Genomic DNA, 13,732 nt, shown 5'->3' with positions numbered 1-13,732 from the left:
GTGGGTGTGGGGGTGGGAGTGGGGGCGGATCCTGTAACTGGGGTGGGTGTGATAGTGGGGGCAATCGGGGTGGAGTCATGAGCAGGGGTAGTGTTCCCTCGGGGTTCTGGGGGGTGGGGATAGTGTCCGTGGGGGGCGTGTCAGCAGAATGCAGGTGAGTGGCGCTGGTGGGGGCGGAAGTGGTGGGGACCACGGCAGTAGGGTTGGCGGAAGTCACTGAGCATGTTTTTACCTCGTTCTATTTTCTATGTTATGGAAACCATGTAACCACTGACAATTGTTAGAAAAACACTCATCTAGTTCATTATTTTCTTATAGAGGAAGAACTCTGCCATCCTTGCCTTTTCTGGCCTACATGTGACTCCTGACCCAGAACAACATGGTTGAGTCTCAAATGTTGTCTGAGATGGCCCTATTGAGCCATGCCATTCAAGGGCAATTAGGGAGAGGTATTAAATGGTCTCACAGCCAACAATGCCCACAACCTATGCATGAAGTTTAAGACTGAGTTCACAATATTGTTACACATAGAAAGTATCAGATGTGTGGTAGTGGACTTTGTATTCTCATTTTAATGAATAGTAATTACTTTTGTACAGCACGAGAGAATGGGTGTTAGGTGAGAGAATAAAATTCAGGCTGTTTTGAACTACTAAGAAAGCGATATGCATTAAAAAGCTGTGAAGTTGTTTTTATTGTATTTCTCCTCTGAAACAGTGAATAAATTAATTAGAATAAGTTAATAGCATTGGGATATTTGCACGTTAGCTGAGCTACACTTGTTGAAACAATGAAAGGTTAAACTGACTTTATGGTGTATTTGAAGAACATTTCTTTTCTGTTAAGTATGTGTTGTAGATAGTTTAAAGCACTTGTTTCTATGGAAACTAAACATCAGTACAAGGTCTGTTACTGCAAAAAAAATGGGTAATGTATATTGATTGATGGTAGATTGGCTGTGCAATTACTACTTCAGTCCAAAACTTTTGTGTTTCTTTAACAGTAATCAAATTCTGTCTAGACTTAAATAACAGCAGATTATTTTCAAATCATCTCCTCTTGGGAACAATAGCTTTTGAAGGACTATGTAGGCATATTTCATTTTCTTTTTGGTATCCTACGTGACATTTCAGTGAAATATTCATTTGAATGTTTTCTTTTGCCAGTGCTGATGTATTCTTACAACTGGCATTTCTCCACAGGCATGATGTTTGTCCAAGATATTTTAAGTCTGCATAGGCTCTATAATTTTGTCGATTTAATGAATTGTTAGGAGCTGGATTTTGGTAGCAATCCTACCTAGTTATTCTCACCTATGGGGATTACTTTAATTGAAAGATTGAATCCGATATTCTGAAAAGAAAAGCCAAATTAAAATTTGATTCTGAATTATGTTGGCACCTCCCCCAGTAACTGCAAATACAAAGCTATCCCTGGGTACCTGCACCCCTCTTAGTAACTGCACAGGAATGATCAAATAAATGACCTCCTCCTGATCCAGTGGGACTGGATTTTCCCGGTGGTTTATGGTCCCAGCACTGGAATGAATTCCAGATTGAAAGTCTACAAGTGACCATGGCAGAATGATTGACATGATCTTCATGGAAACGGCCAAATATGAATTTCCTCCTGAAACCATATCCAGTTGTAGACAGCAGTTGGGTTCCAGTGTTAGGAGGCCCAACCAACGAGGCACCATTGCCCTCGTATTGTGGGACATTTGTGGTCATCAGTAGGAGCAACAATGGCAGAGTGGAAGCAACTCCAGAGGGAGGGAAGCAGCTACCATTGGAACAGGGCAATGACTCACAAAGACATCAGTCTCCCTAAAATGAGTTCAAGGCATGCCTTCTGCTTGGAGATAAATTCGTGCTGTGGATTACTGCTGGCAAATGTATACAATCCCTCAAATGAGTCACTGCTTAGACTTTCTGTTACAAAACAGGCATCTGATGATATAAAAATCCCTTGTGGCTTGGAAAATTGAAGAAATTGTGCTTCACTGCCATCCTTAACTGGATTCTTGCTGCTCACATGCCATTCAATTCTTATTTGACCTTCAGGAATAGCACTTAGAGGCAGCAAACATAGAGGAATCAATTCAGGAAACAGCTTTACAAACTTCCTGAGGACTAAGCTACCTCTGCAAGCCTACAGATATTCACCCCCCTACAGATATTCATCCCCCTACAGATATTAAGCCCCCTACAGATATTCAGCCCCCTATAATTCAGTCAATGATTCAATTATGCTTGCCTTTGACATCAACTTACTTGCCTTTTATAAAGGTGATTATCGTGATGATAAACCAATCTCAGTTCAGACATTCAGCTTGGTTACCCAATCTCTTGCAAACCTTTTAAACTCTTTTAAGCTAAATGAGGACATGTGAAAACACAATGTGAGTCATCGGCACAGTCAAAATTTGGCTCAGCTCACAGGCATTTCACTGAGGTTTGCATTTGAATTGGAATTCCCTGTCCAGTGTACAGTTTCTCTTTGTGAGATTAAAATGAACAAAGCTTGGTTTTACCCAACAAAGCGCGCAAACTCTGATGAACTCACATTTCTGGCTTGGCTACATGCTTATCCTGAGGCAGTTGGACATTTTTATCAGACCATTTTTGTGTGTAAATTGGAACAATGTAACTGTTCATCTTCATTTATTTTTCTACAGAAACTATAACCTTTTAAGCTGTCAATTCAGATTACTATCTTTTGCAAAAAGCATCAGTCAACTGCCAGCAGCACTGTCTATGTTGAGTTACTTTCTCAGTTTGTAATTGCTGAGAAGGTTTAAGCACACAGAGTGAATTTTCACTCTATCTCTCTTGAAGACATTATGGAGAATTAGCTTGTTCACACAGCATTATTCAAGCTAATGCTGATTCCCCTGGCTTGGGCTATGGGCCATTCCCTAGGCTGTCCACCCAACATTCTTTACTGATGTGCTAGAATTGGTGCTACGTGAATTAATCATTGCTCCATTAACTTTGTGTACTGAAATGTCTGAGTTTATTCTGCGTCGTGGAAAGAAAGCTATCCCAGAGTGCATTTTAACTAAAATCTATCCCTTTGTCATCCTACTGTAGAGACTAAGGGTTGAATTTTCCCTACAGAGGTGAGGAGTAGAAGTTGGGACTGTTTTCAAGTTCCAAACACACCTCCGGTTGGAAACTTTTCTTCACCTGAATGAGAACTTAATTATCATGGAGACAGGCTGTCTCTCATAATAAGTGTGGTTGCGAGTATGAGATCAGTAACTAGGAGAATGCTTGAACAAGAAGGTGCCTTTTCAGACAGTTTACAGTAAATCCACTGAGGCAAACAGAGAAGTCTTGTAGGCCACCTTCATTATCGGAACCCTGTCTCCAGGTCGGTGATCAGTTGAGAAAGTAGAAGCTGAGTAGAAAATGCCAGTCAACTTCATTAATCCCTGCTCGACAAAACTCGAAACAAACTTAATTGCCTTCCTCATGGCTGCAAGAAGCCAAAACAGCCAATGTTGGGAATGGAGTCAGGAAACCAGGGTTCCAGCCTGCATTCCCAATGTCAGCGGGGCCCAAAATTCAGCCTCTGAAGTTTCAAAAAGTAAACATTGCAGGCTATTAATTAGAACCAGGAGCCTTGGCTAGGTCCTTCCTCACTCACATAATGTTGTCATAATTCAGGATATTTTGTTCATTGTTCAAAAGACAGATTTGACAAAGGATTATTTCAAATATGATATTTTTAAAATTATAGTATAGTCCTACAGGTGAAAATGGTTTTTGATATGATATTTAGTTTAAGATGTATACTAAATATATAAGATAGCTCGGATGTTGTTTCCTCACATGTTGGAAGGTTTTTAATTTTAGTTAAAATAATGTTACAGAAACTGTAAAAACATTGCTCCAAGTTCTTGCCTTAAATCTTTGTTTTGGTCCCATACCTTCTTGATATTTAGTTTCCAACTCTGCTTCTATGTTCTGTTTCCTCCTCAATCTGAATCATTGAAATGTATCCTATACATGAGAATTGCTATCATAATGGAAATTCACTCTTGTTGACTAAGATGCAAATATTCCTATGTACCAGCTTCCAGAATCAAATTCAGAGTTATCGCCCCAAATTTGCAGAAATTTTAGAATTTTTATTCATTTGTTTGCTCTTTGATCTTAGTAAGAAATATACCTCAAATTTCAAATGTGGCTTACTATAAATTAGGTACAAGATTTCAAGTTTTTGCAATAGATGTTGCAGTGCATCTGTAAATATATAACCCACTGTATTCTTTTTCTCATTCTTTCATTCTTTCCTGAGATGTGGTTATTGTAGCTGGCCAATATTTATTGCCTGTCCCTAATTGCTCTTGAGGAGGTTGTGGTGGGCTGCCTAAATAATTCATATTACCAATGAACTTGCATAACAGTTTTTGACATTTACTTCCAGAGATAGTTTTGCAATTATTATGCTTAATGCTATCTACTATCTCTTCAATTAATAATTTATTTTGGACTGAATGAAAGGGAAAGGTTTCACCATCTTTTCAACTAAAACAAATATCATGGGAAATGGGTTCAATCATTACCCAGGACTGCATGCTCTGCGTAATCATGGAAATGAGAGTTAAAACTTTGTGAATATTAAACAACCTTTGTTTTACATAAAGAAAACTGATTTCACCTTTGACTATTTCTCCAGGAGAAAGAAAAACACTTGTGACGTGTACAAAAATCATGAGCAAAGCTACAGCTATTGTGGACAATAGAAAATGCAAACAGCTGAAAAAGCCTGAGTCACTAGTACGCAAGTGTAATCAACAGCCATGTCAGACCAGGTAATAACTGATATGCATATTGATCTATTTCAGCTGACAGCTAATGCAGTACTGCATGCTCCAGTAAAGAGTGTGGTGCTGGAAAAGCACAGCAGGTCAGGCAGCATCCGAGCAGCAGGATAATCAATATTTTGGGCATAAGCCCTTCACCAGGAATGAGGCTTGTGGGCCGGGGGTCTGAGAGATAAATGGGAGGGGGTGGGCTGGGGGGAAGGTAGCTGAGAATGCGATAAATAGATAAAGGTGGGAAGAAGGTGATAGGTCGGAGAAGAGGGTGGAGCAGATCGATGGAAGATGATGGACAGGTCAAGAAGGTGGTACCACGTTGGAGACTTGGGATTGGGATAAGGTTGGGGGAGGGGAAATGAGGAAACTGGTGAAATCCACATTAATCCCGTGTGGTTCTTCCTTCTTCCTTCAGGCGTCGGGTGGTTAGGGTTGGCAATGGAGGAGGTCCAGGACTTGCATGTCCTTGGTGGAGTGAGAGGGGGCATTGAAATGTATAGCCATGAAGCGGTGGGGTTGGTTGGTGCAGGTGTCCCAGAGATGTTCTCTGAAACGATCTTCAAGTTGGCGTCCTGTCTCCCCGATGTAGAGGAGACTACATCGGATGCAACAAATGCAGTAGATGACGTGTGTGAAAGTACAGGTAAATCTCAGTTGGATGTGGAAGGTTCCTTTGGGGCCTTGGACGGAGGTGATGGGAGAGGTGTGGACGCACGTTTTGCACTTGCAGTGGCAGGAGAATGTGGGGGGCGTGGATCTGACAAAGGAGTTGCGGAAGGAATGGTCTCTCCAAGATGCTGATGGAGGTGGGGAGGGAAATATCCTTAGTGGTGGAAGTGGCAAAGGATGATGCAATGTAAACAGAGGTTGGTGGGTGAAAGGTGAGGACCAGTGGGGGTTCTGTTCTTGTTGCGATTGGAGGGGTGGGGTTCAAGGGCAGAGGTTTGGGAAGTGGAGGAGATGTGCTGGAGGGCATAATCACCCATATGGGAGAGGAAATTGAGGCTATCTGGGATATTCTGTGGTGGAATTAGTCATTCTGGGAACAGTTGTGGTGGAAGGCAGAGTATTTGGGAATAAGGGATGGTATTTTTACAGGAGGCATGGTGGGACGAAATTTAGTCCAGGGAGCTGTGGGAGTCAGTGGGCTTGTAGTAGATGAATGTTCTCGTAGGGCAAATTAAAATTTTCTTCAAATTGTGAAATAATAGTTTTCCCCTATTGACAAAACCACAATTATGTCAAATGTTTAAGAACCCGGAAGTACTTTGTCACTTCTAGGTAACATATGGCCCTTGCTGTCTCCTGACTAAAACAAAATGGTAAATTACTTCCGTTAAGGCACAACTCATTTAATTCACTGGAACATGCAGAGTGTCTTTGCATAATTATAAACTATAGACTTAATTAATGGTCAAATCACAAATATCGAAGACTATAGCAAAACACCTTAAGTAATTAGGAGCTGTCAGGCTAAGCCTGCACTTCAAATGCAGTTTTGAAGTCTCTTTGTTTCATTGTCTTTGTTCTGTTTTAGTTTAGCTCTTGTGCCTTTGCAGTTATCAGTACTCTGTTTGTTTCATGACTATGATGAGTAGCAGTTTTCATCAAATACCTATTGTGTCAAAACTACTGGTTTTAACAATCATTTTATATCTGGTGTATCGAGGCATCCTGCATGCTTCCTGTTTGATTCCATTCTCTGGGAGTAGTGTTTTAAATCAGCATGAAAGTGTCCAAATGAGAAAGGTCACCTTAACTTCACATTGCTGCATACTCAAATAGTATTAGCTTTCTGAATTTTCTTAAGGATGTTTGCAGCTAAACCCTAAAACATGTTTCATTTTATATGTCTCAGGAGACAAACAAAAGAGTTGAAATGGCAGGTTTATGACAGTCAATGCCCATTGTTGAACTGTACTTGTTTATCTTTTTGAAATAAGAATGATTGAAAGCAATTTGCCTTGTAGTTTTTTTTCAGGCCTAGCATCTCCATTAGCCACAGCCACTTACCAGGATGGTTAATTTTCTTACTCATATCTTCCAACAACATGATAATGTATTAGTTTGGTTTGTGGGTGACAGCTACAAAAAACTTTCATGACATGAGTGATCAAGAAACATTGAAGAATGTACTTCTAGAAATTGTGTAAGAATGTGAGAGAACATAAGAAAGCAATTAGAGATGGAAATGTGTTGCTGGAAAAGCGCAGCAGGTCAGGCAGCATCTAGGGAACAGGAGAATCGACGTTTCGGGCATTAGCCCTTCTTCAGGAATGAGAAAAGTTGGTCCAGCAGGCTAAGATAAAAGATAGGGAGGAGGGACTTGGGGGAGGGGCGTCGGAAATGTGATAGGTGGAAAGAGGTCAAGGTGAGGGTGATAGGTCAGACTGAGGTGGGGGCGGAGCAGGGCTAATGCCCGAAACGTCGATTCTCCTGTTCCCTAGATGCTGCCTGACCTGCTGCGCTTTTCCAGCAACACATTTCCATCTCTGATCTCCAGCATCTGCAGACCTCACTTTCTCCTCTAAGAAAGCAATTAGAAAAGCAAAAAAGGGGCATGAGAAAGGACTCACAAACAGGGTAAGGGAGAATCCTAAGGATTTTTATAAATACATTAAAGGGAAGAAGTTAACCAGGGAAAGAGGAGGGCCCATTAGGGATCAAGGAAGCATCTCTGTGTGAAGCCACAGGATGTTGGAAGAGAGTTAAATGAATCCTTCTCTTCAGTCTTCACTCTGGAAAAGGACAATGTACGCCCAGAATTCAGGAAAAGGGAGTGTGAGGAGCTTCCACAGTTTGACATAGGAATGGCAGGTCTTGGAGGCTCTGTCAGAAAAACAGACAAATCCACTGGCCCGGATGAATTGCATCCCACGCTGCTGTAGGGGGGCAAGGCAGGAAATTGCAGACATTCTGACACAAGTTATTAATTAGATTAGATTAGATTACATTACAGTGTGGAAACAGGTCCTTCGGCCCAACAAGTCCACACCGACCCGCCGAAGCGCAACCCACCCATACCCCTACATTTACCCCTTACCTAACACTACGGGCAATTTAGCACGGCCAATTCACCTGACCTGCACATCTTTGGATTGTGGGAGGAAACCGGAGCACCCGGAAGAAACCCACGCAGACACGGGGAGAATGTGCAAACTCCAAACAGTCAGTCGCCAGAGGCGGGAATTGAACCCGGGTCTCAGGCGCTGTGAGGCAGCAGTGCTAGCCACCGTGCCGCCCACTTGGCCTCTCTGGCCAAGGAGGAAGTGCCAGAGGATTGGAGGATGGCAAATGTGGTTCCACTTTTTAAGAGGGATGGTAGAGATGAACCAGGAAACTATAGACCGGTGTATATCATGTCAGTGGTAGGGAAACTATTTGATAAAATTTTGAAGAAGCAAATTAATACCCACTTGGAAAGGCATATGTTAGTTGGAATAGACGACATGACTTTCTCAGAGGAAGTCATGCCTAACAAAGTTTCAAAAATGTGAGCAAGTGTGTGGATGAGAGTAGTTCAGTTAATGTAGTTTATATGGATTCTAACAAAGCTTTTGAAAGGTTCCACATGGGAGACTGATCAAGAAGGTTAATTAAGGTTAATTAAATCTTGGGAATCTTGGTGAGATGGATCAGAAACTGTTTTAGTAACAGGACACAAAGGGTAGTGGTAGAAGGCTGTTTGGGTGTCTAGCAGTATATACCACAAGAATCAGCACTGGGATCCTCATTGTTATATACATAAATGATGTAGATGAAAATGTGCAGGGAATATTAAGCAAATTCGCAAGATTGATCAAGTGGTTAATAGCAAAGAAGATGGTTGTAGGTAACAGGAAGATGCCAATGGGTTGATCAGATGGGCAGACCAATAGCAGATGGTATTTAACCCTGATAAATGTGAGGTGATGCACCTTGGAAGAAGCAACAAGATGAGGGAGTATTTAATGAATGGTTTGACATTCAGTAGCTTAGAGGAGCAGAGGGGTCATGGGGTAATTATTCTCAGATCACTGAAGTCGGCAGAGCATGTGAATAGGATTGTTAAGAAGGCATATGGGACACTTGCTTTCATTAGTCATGACACAGAGTATAAGAGCAAGGAGGTAATGTTGGAGTTGTACAGAGCATTGGTTAGGCCACAGCTGGAGTACAATGTGCAGTTCTGGTCACCTCACTACAGGAAGGATAGCACCAGGGGTGGGTACAGAGGATGTTCACCAGGATGTTGCCTGGGGTAGAGAAATTGAGCTATAAGGAGAGACTAGATAGGCTTGGATTGTTTTGTTTAGAGCAGAGAAGATTGAGGGAGGACATGATTGAAGTGTATAGATTCTGAGGGATATGGACATGATGAATAGAGAGCAGCTGGTCCCCTCGGTTCAGGGGTTGATCACAAGAGTGCATAGTTTTAGTGTAAGCGGATTTGGGGGAAAAACCTTATCATTCTCTGGGTGGTGGGAATCTGGAATGCACTGCCTGAGAAGGTAGTGGAGGCTGGAAACCTTATAACCTTTAAAAAATATTTGGATGAACTTTTCAAATATCATAACATCCAAGGATATGGGATGAGTGCAGGAAATTAGACAGCCTTTAGTGGGCGTATTGCCAATACTCTTTAGGCTGAAGGGTCTTTTTGGTGCTGTATGACTGCCTGTCCATTTTGAAAAGCTGATTCACTGAAATGCTACAGGTCACTGTCGGACAGGGAACATCTCTCTCTGCTTTGTCTCAACATGTGCCTCAGACTTACTAATGGTCAGATCAGCATTACAGACAATGTAAATGGTCAGGTTCTAACAGCAGTGGTATTGAGACAGCCACTTGGGGTACATATACTCATCTTTACCATTTAAAAGAGGCTTGGTGCTGACTCCTCTTTTCAGAATCTGTACTGAAGTATGTTGTATCGACATCAATTTATTGAGCATCTTTCTCACATTGTGCAATGTTGCTTTGCCATTAAGGTGCCAAATCTACAAAGAGTCTTGATTTTACTGAAAAATTCAATTCTTTACAAAATAAATGCATATTTGAATCATCTTAAATATCTATCATGAGAGCACAGTCTATCCAAACAGAATCAACTAGCCAGTAAAAACATGTCTCCTGTCTGAAATCCTAGTTATTTCTATGTAGGAGTGATGTCCTCTTGTGGTCATGGACTAGATTGGGGCATACATCCAGGAAATCAGAGTTGCACCAGTCCTATAACACATACTGGGAAAATTAGGTGCAGTCAGAAGATGCACCCAACTGAACATGATGCATGTGCGAAAGTAACAGAAGTGAGGATTAAAAGGGTTGTCTCAGAAATTCTGTGGTAAATTCCAGAACTACCCAGAGTTCAGTTTAATCATGTAAAGTGATAGGGCATGTTTTCTGAATACCTTCCCTCAGCAGCATGGTTGTGTTCATGGTCTTTGAATGTTTACAAAATTCCTTCAACCTGTGTCCACTCTGCAAGTGTTATTACACAGGAGCAGGAAATGAGAATACCTCTGAAATCAAAGATCAAGAAGACTAACGAGAGAGTATCATTCCACCAGTGTCCACACATGACAGTAATGTATGAATGGTCCAGAACTCCTTCATTCCATTGACATCAAAATTTATGCCAATTTTTACACCAATCAGGCTAATGGGAGCTCCCATCTAAATTTCCTTTTTGCCTATATCAACAAATAAAACCAAGTCCAAAACTTCACCAACAACAGTCATGGGTCTGCTATCAGTCTCTGATTCTTTGCAGTGCTGTTTCATTCCGTCACTGTGGGATATGCCTGTTGGAAAGGCCAGCTGCCTAGCCCTATTGAACCTCGCACTGAATAAGGCAAAGAACATGGGAATCACTCAGACTAATAGTACTTCAGTTGCATATTGTGCAAGTCTGAGCAATAAAAAAAATCACAAAAAAAAGTTTTCAAAGTTAAAAATCACACAACACCAGGTTATAGTCCAACCGGTTTAATTGGAAGCATTAGCTTTCGGAGTGCTGCTCCTTCATCAGATGATTCAACCACCTGATGAAGGAGCGTCGCTCCGAAAGCTAGTGCTTCCAATTAAACCTGTTGGACTATAACCTGGTATTGTGTGAATTTTAACTTTGTACACCCCAGTCCAACACCGGCATCTCCAAATCAGCAATAAATCTCAGTTGTGACAACATTGGACGGTTTCAGGCTGTTCTGCGCTGATATATTTTTGGTATAAATCAGTAAATGAGTGTAAGGTATAAGGGCAGGGCAATGGAAACTGCAGGGGAGTTTGAAGCATTTACTTGAAAATAGTGACAACTTTTCACTCAAACTTCAGTTTGCTGGGAGTCTAGCTTGTTCTAAAGTGTATTTTCTTCAAAAATATATTTTATTCATAACATTCATGAAAATACATTGCACAACAATTCAGCTTGACTATTAAAATTAGTAAGAAAATTCATCTTGTCCCAAACACTGTGTTCCACTTGATGTGATTGTTATAGATTTCATGTTTACAAAACACAGTGTCTGGTATACAGCCCAAGGGTGAAGGCATTTCAGATCGGAATAACAGAATGTGTATGACATAGGAAGTTCTTCATATGCCCTGTTTCACTATGTGCTGCCTCAATACACTTTCAGTGCCCTGGATTTACAACATAGGTTCTTTGTAAAATGCACAACCTGAGGGTTCGACAGTTTCAGCTCCTCAGTGGACTTTATTTGAAAGCCATAGAGAGAGATTGTTTACTGCAGCAACCCCCCCCCCCCCCCCCCCCCACACACACACCTTTACTGTGTCCAACAACATGTAGTCCTCAAACTTGGAATGTGCAAGTATACAGCACTTAGTCAAGGACAACTCCTTGCACTGGTAGACCAGCAGATTTCAGTCAGGAACCAAAGAACAGCTTGCAGTAAGTTGATGGTTCTTCAGTGTGATTGATATTTTTCACGGTGTGCATCTCTGGAAACAGAAAGTAGAGCACAGAGTCCTGTGTCACAGTATTGCTTGGGATGAACCTCAACAAAAAACACTGCATCTTTCTCCTGACCTTTTTGTGGAATGTGTCTTTACAAAAAAGCTGGACAAGTCTTTTCCACACCACGGGCACCTCAAGGACAATGTGGTGTGACTTTGGACATGTAGGAAGGATCTTACAGGAAGGGCTTGACCCAACATCAACTACTACATTGGGACATTTTACCAAATGACTTTGACAGTCTGCTCAAGGAAACACTCCTATCATCTCCTTTCTCTGCAAGACCTTGAGAATGTTATGTGCTGACTCCTGCACTGAGAGGCATTTTTCTGCATGAATACAGTCAGGTGATTTTGGGATGTTCCAACTACTTGAAGCCTTCCTCAGCAGTATGGCCAGACCTATCTTTTGTAAAAGGGTGGCCTCAGGTCTGATTCCAGCCTCGGGCAACTGTCTGTTTGGAGTTTGCACATTCTCCCCGTGTCTGTGTGGGTTTCCCCTGGGTGCTTCAGTTTCCTCCCACAGTCTAAAGATGTGCAGGTTAATTGGATTGGCCATGCTAAATGCAGGGTTATGGGGTAGGTAGCTTGGTCTGTATGGGAAGCTTTTCAGAAGGTCAGTGTTGACTGATGAGCTGAATGGCTCCTTGCCACAATGTAAGGGATTCCATGATTCTAAAATTAAAGCAGGTAAAACCTCAGCAAGCAGCGAGACTTGGTGCTTGCAAATGGGGGTCTACAAGCAGCCATGTCACATCCTAAGGTGAATGTTTCTCTCTGCAACCTATTTGTTCCCTGAGTATTCTGGATTACTGTACAAACATGCTTCTTCACAGCTTATAGGTTCATTAGTGACAATGATTGAGGAAATTTTCCCAGCAGAAGTTTCCACATAAAACCACCATAAATCAGTTCACCAAATTTCTACACAAGGAGATGGCTTTACGCCATAATTATTCCAAAATGTTGCAGGGATTTACAGGCCAATGTACAGTCAGAAATGTCTGCTTAACAATACAATGGTTCAATATAACAATCTGTCACTTGTCGAAAACTGACTTATAAATATCCTCTTGAATACACAAGACAAGAAAACTGAATTCAGAAAAATATTTTTAACACAATTACCATTTTGCTTCATGTTGCCAACATATCCATTCACAGTCCTTCTCTCATATTCTCTCTGCTGCAAAAGTCCAAGGGCATGTATTATCAGCCTATTGTGAGCATATTGGGTCCAATAAGCTCTTAAGGATTCTGAGACCAAAAGACCATAAGTTAAAGGAGCAGAATTAGCCCACTCAGCCTATTGAACCCCTTGCACCATGCGATCACCAGTGATAAGTTCTCAACTCCACTCTCCTGCCCTCTCCCCTTAACCATGGATCCTCTTATTAATCAAGAAATATCTACCTTTATGTTAAAGACACTCAATGACTTGGCCTCCATAGTGTTCTGTGGCAATGAGTTCCACAGAGACATCACGCTTTGGCTGAAGAAATTCCTCCTCATCTCAGTTCTAAAAGGTTGTCTCTTCATTCTGAAGCTATATCCTCGGGTCCAAGTTTCTCCTACCAATGGAAACATTTTGTCCATGTCCACTGCATCCAACCCTCTCGGTATTCTGTAAGTTTCAATCAGATCTCTCTCATAGAGTCATAGAGATGTACAACATGGAAAGAGACCCTTCATTCCAACCCGTCCATGCCAACCAGATATCCCAACCCAATCTAGTCCCACCTGCCAGAACCCGGCCCATATCGCTCCAAACCCTTCCTATTCATATACCCATCCAAATGCCTCTTAAATGTAACAATTGTACCAGCCTCCACCACTTCCTCTGGCAGCTCATTCCACACATGTACCACCCTCTGCGTGAAAACGTTGCCCCTTAGTTCTCTTTTATATCTTTCCCCTCTCACCCTAAACCTATGCCCTCTA

At 41.7% G+C, this 13,732-nt stretch overlaps 1 protein-coding gene across 2 annotated transcripts in view; it reads left to right on the top strand.

The window, feature by feature from the left end:
- LOC122563838 (A disintegrin and metalloproteinase with thrombospondin motifs 19-like) overlaps positions 1-13,732 on the top strand; it is a 526,911-nt gene that overhangs the window by 448,352 nt on the left and 64,827 nt on the right. For both annotated transcript variants that reach the window (XM_043718038.1, XM_043718033.1), the window contains exon 18: positions 4,687-4,822. In XM_043718038.1, coding sequence (XP_043573973.1) covers positions 4,687-4,822 — 136 coding nt within the window. The remainder of the gene's footprint in view (positions 1-4,686; positions 4,823-13,732) is intronic.

The sequence above is a fragment of the Chiloscyllium plagiosum genome, chromosome 2, assembly GCF_004010195.1.
Source record: "Chiloscyllium plagiosum isolate BGI_BamShark_2017 chromosome 2, ASM401019v2, whole genome shotgun sequence".
Lineage (NCBI taxonomy): Eukaryota > Metazoa > Chordata > Chondrichthyes > Orectolobiformes > Hemiscylliidae > Chiloscyllium > Chiloscyllium plagiosum.
The sequence above is the reverse complement of the archived record's forward strand: the minus strand, read 5'-3'. Positions and strand labels throughout refer to the sequence as shown.